General features: G+C 47.2%; 1 protein-coding gene across 1 annotated transcript in view; it reads left to right on the top strand.

Annotated features, from left to right (window-relative positions):
- The window catches only part of Ppm1h (protein phosphatase, Mg2+/Mn2+ dependent 1H), a 271,738-nt gene that overhangs the window by 211,468 nt on the left and 42,302 nt on the right, over nucleotides 1-17,968 (top strand). Inside the window, exon 7 of the mRNA XM_038314921.2 lies at nucleotides 17,181-17,244. Coding sequence (XP_038170849.1) covers nucleotides 17,181-17,244 — 64 coding nt within the window. The remainder of the gene's footprint in view (nucleotides 1-17,180; nucleotides 17,245-17,968) is intronic.

Raw genomic sequence — 17,968 nt, 5'->3', positions numbered from 1 at the left:
CTGGAAAGAGAAGCCTGGTGGAGACAGCCCCACCCAAGTGGGTGCAGGAGGTCGCGGGGTCAAGTTGCACAAATATTATCCGCGCAGCTTCTACATCTCCTCTGTGCCCTCCGTCGGTACATTCAGGTAGATCATGGGCAAAGCAGTGAGCAGATGAGAAGGGCTTGAAGCGGACTCCAGAGTGGCACCCACATTTGATACAAATTGATTTATCGAATCAAACCAGAAGCCCTCTTACAGGAACCCCAGGCTTTCTCCTCCCTTGTACCACCTCATAAAGTTCCATTACTGACAGTCCTCATTAGCTTGCCCACTGGTCCCCAGGCATCTTTTAAAGGGACACTGCCCTTCTCTGGGTCTTGAATTTATATGTTGGTCATGCCTGTGGGTCTAATTAACTTCAGCATTATTAGTCTTACTTAGAACGCATGCGCTTTCTAGTGGTTTGACTCTTGAGTCCTACAGAGTAATTGTAAAATTCAAACTCTCTACTTTTTCTTTTTGCTCTTAATCACTCTTCACCCAGTCTTTGGAAATTTGCTTGCAGATGTCTCTGGACTGGCGTTTTGGGGGCGCAGGAGGATTTCTCAGCCCCACTCTGTTGCAAATCCTGACATTTCTAGTGTGCTGTGGACCGCACTGGGAAGCTTTTTAGACTCCCCAGAGAAATATCACATTTTAACTTTATAATTACTTCAGAAGAAAGCAAGCCTTTCCCTAGTGAAGCTGGTATTCATTTCCTCCCAGGAACTTGTGCTTTCATAGTTTAACGATTATGAGCCTCCTTGGCAGCCATCGGACTGCTGAGAACAGTGTGAGTATCTGGACTCTGCAGAGATCAGGGTGAGGGCTTCGCTATTGTCTCTGGAAACTTTTGCCCTAAAACTCAGTAGATTTCAGGGCAAGAGGGTTACCTGGAGCGTGGACTGAGCCCCTCAAAGGCATCTTGTTCCCAGGTCCAGGCAGGAAAAGGGAGTCTGGAGCCACAGTAGGACCGGGGTCAACGCCATGTGGAGCGTGGCCTCTCCCTGGCTCACAGAGCCTGCAATGATGAATGGTTATTTGTGATGTGCATGTTCTGCATCTTTTCAAGATCTGCAGCTCTTGCTGCAGGAGCAGCAGGGACGAAAGCCATCCCTGCTGCGTACAGCACATCTCCTGACAGTGACAGATGACTCCCACTCCTGCCCCACGCAGGAGGCCAGGGGACGCTATGGGGTCTTTACAAATGGCCGCTAGCCAAGACAAACAGGCTTTGTTGAGCCACTAGGAAGAGAAAGAAAAGGGACACCCCACCATCTTGCTTGATATTGATGGGGTACCCATGTGTACACTCACACAGACCCTCACCTTTCCCCTTCTGTAGCTGGATATTTGCCATTCCTAAAGTATACAGACTGCTTCCTGGCCTTCCTTCCTTCTCCTCAGAGCCACTGAAGAGTCCCCATCTCCATACTCCTACTCAGACTGTATCTGTGGCTCATTCCCCATGTATGCTAACTGGGGGCGTGTATCACATAGTGCACACATAGCTTTCAGTCAACTGGGAGAGTTTGAAAATGTCACAGACCTTCAAACATTTCTATCAAAGTAGGCGGGATCACTGAACTCCCGGAGGGTCCTCTTTTTACATTTTGCAGATCTATATTGTATACCTGTTGCATAAGAAGCCATCACGTTAAGAACAGATGTGGCATAGCCAGACTGCCTCGCTGGGTCAGTTACCCCTGTATGACTTTTACAAATCATGCTTCCGCACTCAGCTGTGGTTCCTCCATTTGTGATATGGGAGCTAATTATATTACCAAACAGTGGTTATATTATACATTTATATGCCAGGTAGGTGCCCAGCAAAACTGTCCTGTACTAAGTGCTGGAGGTGTGTCTAATTCTATAATCAGATGTGTGTGTTTGTGTGTATGTGCGTGTGCATGTATGTGCATGTGTGTGTGTGTGCGTGCGTGTGTGTGTGTGTGTGTGTGTCTGTGTCTTTGTGTGTATGTGTAAGCTAGATAGCATTATAGAAGGATCCAGGGGTTTATAATCCAGAATGCATTCAAATGTTTGTTTCCCAAGGTAATGAGGAACTAGACACCAAAAAGGGAAAGAAAGGCAGTTTAGAGATGCAAGTGTCTGAGAGAAAGTCAGGGTACGCTGGCCAGCTCTGTCTGGTAGCTGTGCCCCATGGCAGGGTGGGTGAGAAGACAGGCTACGCTCAGCTGAGGTGACATGGTACTGTGTGAGAGAGACGCCCAGTGCTGCCCAGAACCTCGTATCAACCGCTAGCACTTCCTAGCACTGATTAGTTAAGTGCTTTTTATTCTGTGGGATTCTTCTGGTCTGCACTTCCTTCTGTGTCCTTGATTCTGTGCCTTCCAGAGTCATCCCTGTAACAGGAGGGACACCAAGCCCCTCAGTGACTAAATCAAGACCTCCTATTGGAGGGAGCTAATCACATAGGACGTGGTAGGCTGTAGACTGCTCATGCTTGCCTGAATTGCCTATGTAGAAATGCAGAGGTTATTAACAAGGATTTAATACAAGACCAGAAGCAGTAGTGGAAGAAGCAGCTGTATCTGAGAGAGGAGATTGAGTTTGGGAGTGACTTTGTGCAGAAGGCTGTGTTAGAATCTAAAGACCCAGATTCGGACAGGGATCTCAAGAGGACTGGAGCTACCAGAATGGATATTGTTTTACAAAGAAACAGCACAGCAGAGGCCGAAGGAGTTAGACAGAATGTGTGTTGGGGAACATAGAGGTGATATTCAAAATGTCTTAATAATCAACATGGAGGACATAGACTCAGCCTGGCGGATACAGGGGTCCTGGAAATCCCCTGCTGCAGTAGGCTTTATTAAGCCTTTATTGACTGCTGTATCCTGGGGACTCTTGCGAAGGACACAGAGTGCAGCACAGGAGACTCACAGGGCCTGGCCAGTCATCTTACAGCCAGTGTGTAATTATTTCAGTGTTCCACACAGTTAAATTGGTGCGTGTCAGCTAGACATCATTGCTTTGCTCGTGGTCGTCCCACATAACGAACACGTAGGACGCATAGCACGGAGTAATGATAGAACTCACAGGAGAATAGTATCATGCTCCCTGGGCAACTTTGAAAGCCACGCTAAAGGTGAAATGAACCCGTGTTATTTTACATTTTCTCCCTTAAGTGCACTGGTTCCCTGTAAAGGAAGGACAGAAGGAGCCAGTGGTGCATTGAGAAGAAACTAGGGACCAGCCTTCCGCCCATCAACAGCATCCTATTTTAAGGATATTCCGGAGAAGTACATACCATTCTGTTCTCACAGATTTCCCAGGTACTTTACCAACCTGCCAAGAAAACATTCTTTATCTCTACCCCACACCTCCGCTTATGATATTTCACTATTACTGGAGATTGCTAGGGCTATTTTCCTTCTCTGTGCCCACTGAGTGTCGGAGTAAGAAACTGATGTTGCTGCTTTCAAAATAACAGATGTTGAAGTGCTAACCCAGTGTGGCCCTGGAGCATCTTCAGAATCAGTAGGACGAGGCGCTGAATTAAGCCCCCCCCCCCCCCCCCCCCGAGAGCTGAGCTCACCCCAGGAACCCATCCAGAGAGCTAGCAAACCCCAGCTATAGACCCTAAAGGATCTCATCCTGTCACTGTGGTCCTCTTAAATTCAGACAAGCCCAAGACATAAAATGAAGGTAAGGTTTTGTGTCTATCCTTGCTGAAGAACTGGGCTTGCTAGCAAGCTTGGTCCGGGGAGCCCCCGTCTCCACCTTCAAGGCTGGAATTACAGGGGAGCTACCATGTCCATTGTGCCTGATGTGGGTCTCTGGGGGGGGGAGGGGCCCAAACTTGGCTGTTCACATTTGTTCGGTAAGATTTTCAACCACTGAGCCATCTCCCCAGCCCTGTGCATGCATTTTCTTGTTTGTGTAATGTATACAAAACCGTAGCTCCCTTACTCAGTTACTATAAGCATTCTAGACGTAAAGAAGAACACTGAGAAAAGTGAGGGCGGGCGTCCTGAGTGTATAGTAACCTGGAGAGGGCTAAGAGCAGGGTGAGAGAGGTAACCAGTTGGTCATCCTGATGCACGAGCCAGGAGGAGACAGGTCCTGGTTCAGTCTCATCCTGAGGATTTGCGGAGGTCGGGTCACCATTTCAGGCTAAGGTACAAGTAAGAGCCAGTGCCTAACTGTTTTGATTGTCTGATCTTCAGGTTGAACCCCAATATCTGTCTCTGGAATTTTACTATTCGTGTTGCATGTATATATGATGTTATCCACCCAAGGCCCTTGGATAGAAGGTGTTGGAAGCTGTATCATCTGGTATAGTCCCAAGTGTGGCCTGTCCCAGGAGCTACACGGCTCTATACTCCATGATATCAGTGCCCTGACGCCAGAAAGAGAGAGGCTTTGTGAGGGTTGGCGGGACTCTCCCCTCTAACTAGCAATTTCTTGTGTTGTTTGCTCCCTGCCGTTTTGTGACTCTGTCGTCAGTTTTGGTCATCTGATTTTGTATACACTTACATGATGTCATACATAAAAGGCCAGTGTCAATGGAGTTCATGTTTGCTTCAGAATGAATGGTCCCAGTGAAAGCTAAAATCACTCTCCGTTGGTCCTAAAAGCGAGGCCCTGTGATTGAGGCCTGTGGGGAGAGCTTAATGTATTGATTAGAACGTGAAGCTCTCTTAGCCAAGTGCTAATGTACACCCAGAAAGAGCGGTGGATCAGAAATAATTTCCAAATCTGGAATTTCCCTAAGAGTCATTCTGAATGATTTGTCCCAAAATAGCTCTGGTTCTCTTTACACACACTTGTTCCTGGTTTTCAAAAATGGATCCTCAGCGTTTTCATCTTCTGTGCGAGTGGCGTACCCCTTTCTGCCACTCTGCTTGTGGCTGTGAGTTGGAAAATCACCTTTGCTTTCTTGACCTAGTTGGCTTTGTATTCCAGCACCTGGGCCTAGCCCTCCATAGACAGTTGGCAAACGTTAGGAATGAGTACAAAGCCTGCTGCTTTTTATCTGCTCAAAGCCTTGGTTCCTAGTGTGGAAGCTTCTGAACAGGTTCTGTTTCTTTGCTCAGAACTCTTTGCGGGCAGGGACCGTTCATAGACTGCGAAACCAGTTAGCATACAAAGGTAACTAAGCATGTTCAACAAACCAGGCAGCGTTGGATGGAAGAAAATGCTGACATCTATATTGTATGTCATAATAAATGTTGGCTTAGTATATGCTTGTTTATGTCAGAGTGAAGAAGTTTTATATATATATATATATATATATATATATATATATATAGCCACTGATCCCAAAGTATAAAACCTTTCCTCTAATCCAGTCAGTTTTTCAAGGGAATATAGAGAGGCCAGTAAAATAAAACCCAGCTCTGTTCGTCTGTCTGTCTGTCTGTGTGTATCTGTGTCTGTACATGTTGGGTATGTGTGCCTGTTTTCTGTGTGTGTACATGTTTGGGTGTATCTATATATTATGTATGTGTACATATTTGGGTATGTGTGTGCACACAGCATATGTGTGCTCATTCCTGTAGAAGTTAGAGAGTTACGTCAGGTGTTGTCCTCAGTCCTGCTATACCCTTACATTTTGAAACTGGGTCTCCCTGAGTCTAAACTTGCCTTTGGCTACACTGGCTGTCCAGTGAGCTCCAGGTTCCCCTGCCCGTTACCCACTACCACCACCACCTAGCGCCGAGATAACAGACGTGCGGAGTGCTGGGGTCCAATTCAGGTCCCCAAGCTCACTCAGTGTCCGAGTTTGCTTTTCTGTTGCTGGGGTAAAACCATGACAGAAGCTACTCGGAGAGGAAAAGATTTCTAACATCTTACACATTAGAGTCAGTGCATCATGAAGGGGAGTCAGGGTAGGAAACCAAGGCAGGACCTGGAGGCAGGAGCTGATGCAGAGGCCACGGAGGGGTGCTGCTTACTGGCTTGCTTCCTCTGGCTTGCTCAGCCTGCTTTCTTATAGAACCCAGAACCACCTGCCTAAGGATGGCCCCACCCACAATGGGCCAGGCTCTCCCCACCAATAGTTAATGAAGAAAATGCCCCCATAGACATGCCCAGAGGCTAATCTGACAGAGCCCATTCCTCCATGAACCCCCCCACCCCTTCTCAGGTGACTCTAGTTGAAACCTGCCCAGCACATGGTACAGACACCTTACCTACTGTGCCATCTCCCCGGCCCCTTCTGTTTGCCTCTCTCCATTATACATATGCCTGTTGGGAGCAAGAGGAGCATTTAGGCAAAAAAATAAAAAATAATACAGGTATGATTACCAATCCCAGCCTCCAGGTATGGTCCACTTCAAGCATGGTAGTGGAAGAAAGAAAAGCAACCGGAATTTTCCCAGGGATTGTGGGTCAGCTCTGTCACCAGGAAGATTTCCTCTCTAGGACCAAACCTTAAACCTCATTATGGGGTGCTTTCCTAGAGAGACCAGAAGACCCTTTTATGTGGCTGAGATGGGGAAGTTGTTTACTTCCTTGCTTTGAGCCTCTGTGTGATAGACAGCACGGTTGCCGGCCCTCTTGGTTCTGTCACCAAATACGAATCATTTTCAGACAGCTCAAACTTGGTCTTCGTACCTGGGTCCAACAGAGATGTATCAGCCTCATAATGGCTTAATATTTACAGACTTTGGCTAATATAAATGATGCTCCCAGAACCACAATTAGAAAAGAGATTTGTTTGGAGAGCCTTAAGTTGACCTCGCCAGGGGTCATATAACTGAATAGCTATTGAAATTTGCTATGGGCACATGGATGTAGAAAGCCAGTGAGTCAATCTATCACACCCATGGATGTACGTGCGCGCGCGCACACACACACACACACACACACACACACACACACGTGCACGCATACACACAACTTAGATTTGAAGATAACTCATTCCTTTCAAGCAGTGCTGAGCCTATGGCAGAGGAGTTGAACCAGGCCAAAGCCTAAAGCCTAGACTCTAAACTACCTTGCAAATGCCAGATATTTCTTAGCTCCCTCAGACTCTCCCCAGGGACCCATCCTCCACATCTCTGATAAAAGCCTGCTCTTGTTAAAGCTTGCCACAGACTCGGTGTCCCTGACTGTCTGGCCCCCATCTTTCCAGCAGGCCAAGTCCCTACCCACTTGCAAGCTTAAGATATGTCTGAGGATTTTCTGGAACACTTTGAAGCCCGTAAGAAAAAGCTCTTAGAACTTAAATACTGAATCTTGTGTGACTATAAAGGAGCCGTGTGTGTGTGTGTGTGTGTGTGTGTGTGTGCACGTGTGTGCGTGTGCATGCATATGTGCCCGCACACACACACACACACAAAGAACAGGCAATGAGGGCTGAGCTGGCTGCCCGCTAGCACCACGCCAGGAGCAGGAAGCGGCCTCCATTTCCGCGACTCTGTGGTCAGGCTCCGGGCTTTGATGCCTTTGGAAATACAGATGGCTGGCAGAAAAAAGAAGGAAGCATGAGGTGGCTGCCAGCCCCATACTGCTTTTTCCAGGAAGGCCTAAAAAGAGTGGGGGTGGGGTGAGCCAGCCAGGGGAGAGCCATGGCAGATTCCAGTATTGCTTAATTGGGGTTTTGCCAAGCTCTGAGAACCACCGCTGGCTTTTGGGCTTCAAGCCTGAATGGTGTTTCCTCTCGGGCCTTGTGGGATGCGAGCTGCTGTTGAGACTTTGTTCTAGGGAGGCAGCAGTGAGGACCCGAGGGCAGGATGCTTCTTCCCACCGTTCCTCCATCCTGGCGTACTCTGCCTGGTGAGACCTGTCTGTGTCAAGGCTAGGACTCTGTGCTGTGGAGAAAAGAGACTGCATGCGGCTCTCCCCTCCCTCCTGGAGAGGCAGTGGGCTTCTGCCTCAAAGGGAAACTAATTCTCCCTTTCCATTGCTGTTTAGATCTCAGGCGCCCTACCGAGCAAGGCCTGGGGCTCCTTGAGACAAAGGTGCCCGTAGGCTTGTGTCTCATTGGTTGACAGCAGAAAGGGCTTAAATTGGGGTGGTTCTTTTTGCTTAGCAAGATGGCGCCTCTATGAGCATATACTGTTTCCGCCTCTGTTAGCCAGTTCTTTAACTCCACAGTTCTCCTAAGGAAAGAATAAGGTTCCTGTGACCTTAATAGTCCTAATTCATGTGTCGTTGGCAGGCTATCCTTCATAAAGGGCATATTTGCATTCCGCGCTTGCAAGTATCCTCCCCAGTACCCAGTTGAAGAAGCAAGTCCAGGCACTTCCGGGACTTTTCCTAAGTTCACGCAGCTAGTACACGTGAGGGCTGCAATATTACTTCCAAACCACCGACTCTGAGCCTGGAATGCTGTAGTTCACCACAGTGGGCTCTGCCAGGAGGGAGGAACATTCAGGAAGGAAGGTCCTCGGGGGAAGAGAGACATCCAAGGCGATGTTGAGAGGTTAGTGGAAGAATGTGACTCACTGGCATGTGTCACTGGAGATCACAGGACTGTCCAGATTCTGTCGTCCCCAACGGCACAACCGTCCGCCAGTTCCTCCAGAAGGGATCATATATCTCTTTAGACGACTTTGAAGTTCTCCTAAGGAAATCAGTTTAGTGACATGAGCAGTTTTTTTCTACCCCTGTTCTTTTAGTGAAAGTTTGTAGCTCAGGGAGAAAGGGGAGATTTCGGGAAGTACTCTGGGTAGGTGAGGTCCAAGTGTGACCTCCGGACCCCAGCTAAGGAGTCACAAAGGGAGGTAGTTAGTTGGTAAAGTGTGTGCTGTGTATAAGGAGCCACGTTAAAATAGAGCCTCGCCTGGCTGTGGTGGCGCATGCCTTTATTCCCAGGCACTCGGGAGGCAGAGGCAGATGATTCTCCTATGAGTTTGAGACCAACCTGATCTACATAGCTAGTTCCAGGGCAGCTAGGACTGTTACACAGAGAAACCTTGTCTTGAGAAACCAAAAATAAAGAAAAGAAAGAGAAGAAATATTTATCCAAATGGTAGTGGCTGCACACGCCTTTAGTGTTTGGGAGGCAGAGGCAGGCAGATCTCTGTGAGTTCAAGGCCAGGCCTGGTCTACAAGAGCTAGTTCCAGGACAGGCTCCACAACTACAGAGAAACCTTGTTTCGAAAAAACACAACAAACAAGCAAATAAATAAATAGAGCTCAGGGCTAAAGAGGCAGAGACAGGTGCCCTGGGAGTGGCTAGCCAGCCTAGACTAGCTGGTGAGCTTCAGGTGAGAGACCATATCTAAAAAACAAAGTGGTTGACTCCTGAGAAACAACACTTTAGGATGTCCTCTGATCTCCACACAAGAGCACACACCTATGCACCCACAGGGACATACATTCCCCCACTCCTCCCCACCTACCCACACATCACAGTGTGTGGAAAGGGGGTCCTCTGGCTGGAAACAAACTCCCCCAAAGACCAAGAAGAATTTCAATCTCTTTTTTGACCTTCTCCTTTCTCTTTCCCCTTCTCCTTCCCCTCCCTCCTTTTGTTTGGAATTCATTTCTCTTAAGTCCTTGCTAAAGCCATTCTCTTGCCTCAGTCCCCAAAGTAGATAGGACGGCACGCAGATAGCCATCACAGTGCGTGTCTTAAGATACTTCCTGAAGTGGGCAGCAGACCTTTAAACCTAGCTAATATAGAAGATTATGTATGTCAATCAATGTAAACTCAAGTTTCTACGGCGTCTTGGTAACACTACCACAACATGCAGAACTGTGACTTTTAAAGATGGGCCATCCCAAAGGATATTTAGGAATTACCTGTAGAAAGTAGTCATCCGGAGAATCATAACGGTGTTGTTTTAATTACTTTGTGACTATCTATTAATGTGTATAGGTAATGAAAGAGAACCTACAATTTTAATATAAAGAGATCTACTTAAGAGAGAACTTAGCTCTGGTTTTCAGAGAAAAGTCTGCCGGAGGCAAGGTAAAGAGAAACACTAAGACAATGGCCCACCGTCTTCGAGGGAAACTCAGCAGCTGAAGGTGAGGGGCCAACCGTCATTCACCATTCAGACGTTTAACTGGTGCCTGGGTTCCGTCCACAGTGCACTTGCCTGCCCGCCTGTCAGCATGCAGAGCAGGCAGAGCCTACAGAGTCACTGTCTTCATAGAACTAATGTTCAGAATGGGGATGGAGCGGGCACAGTAAGCTAGTTCACAGGGCGCTAAGTGTACAGCATGAAGGATCGCATGGGGGCAGTGAGCAGCAGGAAGCACCATGCTTGCGTGCCCAGAGGTAGCATTTTCCTGTAGGACTAGAGGGAGATCTGGGGTAGAGCAGCTGAAGAAGAGGGAATGAAAAGTGTCATGTTGTTAAAGAAACAGCGACCAGGAAGAAAGCATCCCAGGGCAGCAGTGCCAGATTCAGGAAGGTTTTCATAGATGGGTCATGTGAAGGTTAAGTGGGGGTGGGGTGGGGAGAGGAGCGGATGTGTGCCGAGAGATTTGTTACAGGTCACCTAGCTGGGCTAAGGTTTTTCTGATGAAAATTACAAAACTGAACCCAGGGGTTGGCCAGATGTGTTCTTGGTGGAGGCGTTCTGGAACAATGCTTCACCCAGTAATAGCTGAAGGATCTCTGTAACTCCACGGAGATCTTTTGAGGTAAGGTCTGAGGCTATGCGGATTAGTACAGAGCCTGCAAGCACAGGAAGAAAGATGAATGAAGCTTGTGACCCTGAGACTGTGAACTGTGAACTCCCTTTGCATACAAGGAAGTTCTTGGCTTCTGTTCTGAAAGGGAGACTAGAACAAGAAGGCGTGAAAAGCCTCTGCTGGGGAAGGTAGAACACATCGATTTGCTTAAATGGTCAAGAATTTATTAAGCACCATAACGTGTTGAGGTACCAGGAACGTTATATTTACTCAACCAAAAATGTCCTCTCTCGCAGAACTCATGAATGTGGGGGAACATTTGTGCCCTTTGCATTGCTGTGACTGAAACACTTAACAGAACAGCAGAAGAGTCGGGAGTACTTGTTTTCATCATGGTTTCAAGATGGCTGCGGCCCATCAGAGCAGGGAAGGCAGGGTACAAAGCAGCTCCGTTCACTGCAGGAGCTTGTGGTAGCAGAGAGCAGCCAGAACTAGGGACTTGGCAAAGGCCGGCCCATCTTGACCCACATCTCCTAGCTAAGGTCCAGCATTCTAAACCCTTCACGTCTCAAAAACAATGCTACCGGAAGAAGAAAAGAAACTGAACCTGAAGAGAATATTGCAGAGTTGTACTGTAACATAGTGTAAGAAAGAAAAACGTTGTTAGCAATGGTAGATGCTATTCTGTGGAGAAAAATAGTATGGTCAGGATGGTGGGAAGGGGGGCAGTTTTCACAAGGCTGTTGGTTGTGGTATAACAGGAAGCCATTGGAGGGTATGAGAGGGCAGTGGCTGGATCTGATGGAGTGCTCACCCCATTGCACAGAGACCAGAGGTGAGTAAGAAGCTGAAACAGTTCCGACACCCTTGTTCCCCAGGCCTAGAGACTTTGTCCTGGCACCACTGCCTCTGTCCTTGAGTGAAGAGAGCCAGCTACCTTCATGTAGAAAGAGATGATTGGGGCTTGGACTCGGTGGGGGGTAAGGTTGTAATTTGTTTTAGAGGTAAGGGTGAAAGCGTTTAGCCTGACATTGACATAATATTCCATTGTTCTGCTCAGTTTCCTGAGGCTGAGGAATTCTAGGATGCTGCAAGGAACGTACCAAAGTATTTCTCACAAGTAGAATCACGTTAGAAAGAGCCATAGTCAGAGAGTAGTTAGAAGTGTGGGGCTGAGTAGGAAGCTGCCAAAGAGTCAGAAAGAGGAATGAAAAGAGGGAGGCAGTTCAGAAGTAAGTCTCCAAGATGAGTGGTGTTCTGGGAGTAATACACTGGACCAGGGTGCTACTCATGGGGTAATACACTGACTGGACCAGGGTGCTACTCATGGGGGTAATACACTAGACCAGGGTGCTACTCATGGGGTAATACACTGGACCAGGGTGCTACTCATGGGGTAATACACTGACTGGACCAGGGTGCTACTCATGGGGGTAATACACTAGACCAGGGTGCTACTCATGGGGTAATACACTGGACCAGGGTGCTACTCATAGGGGTACTATGCATAAATTAATAACTATTTCTTTTAAAAACAAAAGGAAATTAAGCCAGGTGTGAAAGTGTATATCTTTAAACCTGGCACTCTTGAAACAGAGGCAGGTGGATCTCTGTGAGTTAGAGGCCAACATGGCCTACATACATAACAAGTTCAAGAACAGCTGGGGTCACATAGTGAGACCCTGTCTGAAAACACAAACAAAACAAAATTTCTCAGTGGATAATAACAATAGACCAAAGTTAGCAAGGTAAATTTAATAAGGGCAATGGAGTCCTTTATTCAAAGTAAACTAACCATTGTGCCCCCCCCCCAAAAAAAAAACTAGAGGAGACATCTCCAAGGAAACCTTTCTAGAACTTTCTCTTGTGGACTGGAGTCTGTCTTGTTTGGTTGTGGGTCAGGGGTGGTTGTTGTTTGTTTTCCCTTACCGTCTTAACCTGTGACCATAAAACCCCTCATACACAGCATGCATGTGCTTGTGTGCAGTGCAAATATGTTTCATTGATCTCTTAAGAACGAAGCCCAAATCAAAAGAATAACTTCATTCTTAATTAGACTCCATCTCAAGAGCTTTCACTTAAGATAAGCGCCGATCTTGAGGACACTGACAGGCCAGAAAGCCCACAGAGGGTCTTTGTCACGGTCTGTGACATTTGATGACAAACGTGTTGAGTACATGGTGGCATGAGTGGTGATGGATGTCCCCAAGGTCCTGTGAGACATAGTTAAGAGAACTAAGAAAGGGGGCACTGAGACAGTTCATTCCAGGTGTCTTCAGAGCCCTCAGACAGGAAACATTGTTTGGTTTGTTTGTTCTGTGACAGCATCTCTCTGTGTAGCTCTGAACTCAATATGTAGACCAGGCTGGCCTTGAGTAGACATAGCTCTTTCCACCTTTGCCTCCTGATTAAAGGTGTTTGCCACAATGCCTGGCCTGAAACTATTACTTAAAAATAAATAAATAAATAGATAGATAGATAGATAGATAGATAGATAGATAGATAGATAGATAGATAGACAGTTTTTCTGAGGATAATGTCTCTAAAGTAGGAAAAGCCAAGAATGTATGCAGTGACCCTATATAAGCCTTGTATTCATTTCTCATCTCCCAAGTTTTATAAAGCAGTTGACCCAATGGAAGAGTGATCTAAGAGTCTTTCATATGCTTTTTAATTTGCTGTCTTAGAACAAGTGAGGGCTTGACTAGAATCCCTGATCAGTTCTGCTATTATAAAGCCGGTGAATGATCTGATTTTGAATTTTCTCTACTCATTTAACAGACTTGTCCAAATCTTAGGATCTGGAATGAAGGAATTAGTCCTTTGGCCTCATTCTTGGTTATAAACAACCACGGTGTGTTGGCGCTCTCAATTCCACCATCCTCCTTTCTCCTCTCACCTCCCCTGGGTGAAGAAGAGGGAGTGTGAACAAGCTGGAAGCGTGAATGCTGTAGTGTGAACAAGGATGATGGGGGATAGCACTAGACAGGGGGCGTTGCAAGTGGTTCAGAGCCACGGTGAGGCTTTACCTGCCCAGAGGTCTGCGGTATAGCTGCTCTCTGAAGGACAAGAATAAGCTGCCCTCTTGTGGCCATAGACGAAGTGATCAGGGGTCAGATACAGGTGTGAGGACCCAAATGGTCATTCCCACCATTCACCCGCCCACCCTCCTCCCGGTAGATTTCACTGGCTGCCAAGCAGTGGATTTGTTCTCTTGACACTCCGAAAGTGTTCTGCTCCTCACTCACCCTGGTCTCTTTTCCTCATCAAATATTTGCTGACCACCCACTCTTGAGTTGTCGCATGTTCTGACTCATTGGCCAGAGGCAAACGTCCCCAAAGGTTAGCCCTGCTATCATACTTCGGGGTGGTTTTCCTGGTTAGAGCTATTCACTTAATGTGTGATCTTGGGGAAGTAACTCCCTGACCGTTTCCCCCCTTCGGTAAGATGGGGTCTCTGACAGATTGTAGAAGCTATACATAACTACCAAGTCCAGTATCTGGCCCAATAAATTAAATCTGCTGGACTTATTCTTAGCACTATACACACTCTCACCTGGTTGCCAGTTGTCAATTCTTCAGGGTTTTTTGATTGTTATTTGGTTTTCGCTACTGAGAATCAAACCCAGGCATTACTCATGCCCACCGTGAGCTTTCCCGTTAAGCAACACCCCAGTCCCAAGTATTTCATTTCATGGTATCCTTCAGACTCTGTATTGGTTCATGGACGTCCCCTTACAGAATGATCTGTGCTTGATACCCAGGAAGAATGTGTGGGAGAAAGTGCTGTTGTGCACTCTCTCAGTACAATGATGGTGCTTGTTCGTCGCTGGAGGAGAAAGGGTTCGTGTTTTATTGAAAACCAACACCCGTGGGAACAGAGTAACTCTTTCTTTTCCTAAGGTTGTTCATTTCTGTTCTTCATTCATTTTGAAATAGGGTCTCTTGTAGCCTAGGCTGGCTGAGGATGCACTGTATGTCCAAGGATGATCTTCCTATAACGTTTGAACTTATGATCCTCCCTCTCCCACCTCCCAGCTGCTGGCATTACAGCTGTGCTTTGGGCTTCGTGCAAGCCCTCTACCAACTGAGCTACCCATCTAGCCCTTGTTTCCTCTTTTAATTTCTTGTTCTAAGGATAAATTAATAAGCTAAAGTATAATGTCGAATTTTGCAGTTGCCTTGATCCTGGGGTAGCAACTGCAAAGGCAGTGTAGTGTGTTCTGTCTTTCTGAGCTGTGTGACATGGGTTTTTGTGATCCTGGTGGCCTCTGTCCTGAGAGGATTGACAGGATGAATTTATGGTGGAGTTGGAACCGTTTTCTCTCTGCCTTCCCAAGCCAGTCGTCTCTAGGAAGTGTTTCCCCTGACCTTGATTCTGGGATCTGCCTGCCTTCTGCCTCCTCTCTAGTTCCGAACTCCTGTACTGGGTATCCCAAGGCTGCTCATTCCCTGTGTCTGATTCTTACCCTCATCGCCTCCCTGTCTAAGACTGGCCCCTCACCCACACAGCATCTTGAACCGCCCTGCTCACTCTCATTCCGAGAGCCTTTCTCAGCCCATTCCTTCCCCTCTTTGGAGCCAATCCAGTCCCTCCTGTCAATAGTCAAACTGATGAGGGCCTTCCTGCTTAATTTGCCTCCAGTGTAAAACTCACTGGAGCTTGGTCTACAGCTGAGTACACCATAGCTGTATGTTAGCGCGTTCCTTGGAAGGTTTAAAAACAAAATACCTGATGCCCATGTCTCTTTCCCAGAGAATCAACTTTATTGGCTCCGTGCTGTGGCCCGGCCTCAGGATGTTTTTTAAAGCCCTTGCAGGTGGTTCATTATATAGCCAAGGGTGAGAGCCACTCAGCACAGTTGATCCCTAAGCTGGGGCTAGAGTCTAATAATAGCTTTATTTTGCCTCCCCCAAGTGGCTTATGTCCCTCAGTGTTTAAAATGGTTCATGTGAGTATATTAAACATCTAAGTGGCTAATTTCCACTTTGTGTTAATTTGATAGGTTGAACGGAAGGAAATACTGTGGTTTGTTGTTTGGGGTTTTTTTTTTTCCTTGAAAACTCAATTTCTGGGTTACTCTGGCTCAGCTGCCAGGGACTGCAGCAGCTTTGCTGTTCTCTGAGCACCGCTGTGCTGAGCACATACTGAACTCTGTACGTCATTGTCGACTCTCCTTGTTTCGCTTGATGTGGATCCTGAGGTCCCGAGAATACAAACCCACTTACTCAGGCGCTGAACTTGAACCCAGGTGGCTTTGATAGCAAAACCTCCCCGATTCTCTCACCCGGAAAGAATGGCATGTCCAAATAGTTCTCTGGACGGCAAGGGCACACTTTCACCTTGCAGGTGCACGCTTTTAAAAACCTTTAATTTTCAGGTTAGCATGCAGTGGAATGAGTTTCATGCATGACATCCTTATCACGGGTCACCGTGCCTTGTTCTCGGTGCCTTTGAATTTGGGCTGCATGCTCCTATAGTTCAAGAGCGCCCATACATTTGATTCACCCTCACTCACTAGTTGCCTAAAGAATAGGTCTGGGTGGCCATTCAATAAATGGGTTTTCTCCACACATTTCAAACCTGCCCTACCCTGTCTGTACTGTTTTTCCTCATAACTTTTTGACCTTGTTTGCTTAATGAAGTTCCTGAGGACCCCAGCACACGTCATTCCGGGGTGGTGAATGAGTAGTCCTTCCCATTTTGCAGAAAGGGGAAGTGTTGCACCAAAAATTAATTACCTGCTAAATTCTACTAATAGCTGCCCTTAATTGGGTCCTTAATGAGCGGAGGCTGTCTGCTGAGAGCCCTTTGTATCTTGTGCATTCACTTCACAAATGAGGAAAGCAATCGCAAAAAGGTAGATCTGCTTTGACCAGGGGACATAGCTACTCACTGGCTATGATGGTTGCTTGTTTGTTTTTGAACTTGCTTATGGGCAGATGTGGGGACACATGGCTTCATTCGCTGGCAGTGACATCTAGACACCTATGTCTGCCGTAAACCGATGAAGTATGAAGTAGTTTTCTGTGTGGCGAATGGCCCTCTGAAAGCTATTGTGAAACAATTTTCTGCCAACCTTGACTCTCATCCAGAGGTCAAATGGGTGCTGTATCATCCATCCCCAGCCATCCCAATAGAGGATGTTTGATGTAAACATCCCCTGAAGGTGAGAACTGGCTCTCAGAGGGTGTGCACACTCCATTTACCCCCCTGAGCGCTGCTGTTTATCACGGTTTCAGGCTGCAGGAAGAGTCCAGCGGATTGCCGGACCACTTCATTATCACAAAGGCTGTAAGAACAGAACTCTGTCTCCCCTACTCACTAATGATAAGTAGTTTTCTCTCTCTTTAAGAATACAAAGACTTAATAGGTCCTGGCTTGTCAAAGTACACACATACACACACACACACACACACACACTTCTGTATGGAGAATGACTATATAAACTATATAAACAAAGAGGCAGACAATGCAGTACATGGATGGAAAATGCAGTACATGGATGGAACCTCTAGGAAAATGAGGCTCCGTGTCAGGGCAGAGGGTCATTGATTGAGTGCAATCCTATTTTAAAATGGTGTTTATCCTCCAACAGGGCATACAAAACCATTGAGGATGATGACTTGAAGTTTCCTCTTATATATGGAGAAGGCAAGAAGGTAGGCTCGCGCTCGCCCCAGAATGAGAGGGCTGTCTGGAGCCCCGTGTACTCTGAGCCTGTGGCTGTTTGTGTGTGTCACTCAGTGGTCTGGGATGTTATAGCCATGACAACTTAGACAAGCATCACATCCATCATTCTTCAGGTCACCTACCTTATGGGTCCAGACAGCAGCAGGGTCTGAGGGTGTGGGTGAGGCGGTCAGTTTTTGTGAATCTAGCATCCCCTTCCTACCCATCTGAGTCAACTCTTTACGGTTTAAACACGGCCACTTCCACACACACCACCCTATCTCATAACTGATAGAAGCTCAGAGGCAAGTCAAGCTGGCTGCGTTACCTCTACTCGGTAGACAAGGCTGCAGGATTAAAACCGCCCAAGCAGAACCACACCGCCAGCAGAGGACGGCCCCCGGTGTGGAACTCTGGCTTTCTGCTCTCAGCTAGTATCCTTTCATGCCACCACTGATGTTGGGACTTTGTGAGTCGCCTTTTCTACTTGTCCCAACAAAAGGACTCCATAGTGGCATTGCAGTTACACCACAGAACCAAGAGCCCGGACTGCAATAACAGAGCCATCACTGAGTGCCAGCACCGCCATCAAAAGCAAACACTGAATGACATGGTTGAACTCCAAGAAGACTGTAGACATGAGATGTGTGAGCAGATGTGGAGGAAGTTCGGGTGCCCGTGCTGAGATGACTAAGCTTTGAGCCCAGACCCGAC

The sequence above is a fragment of the Arvicola amphibius genome, chromosome 17 (assembly GCF_903992535.2).
Source record: "Arvicola amphibius chromosome 17, mArvAmp1.2, whole genome shotgun sequence".
NCBI classification, from domain to species: Eukaryota; Metazoa; Chordata; class Mammalia; order Rodentia; family Cricetidae; genus Arvicola; species Arvicola amphibius.
The sequence above is the reverse complement of the archived record's forward strand: the minus strand, read 5'-3'. Positions and strand labels throughout refer to the sequence as shown.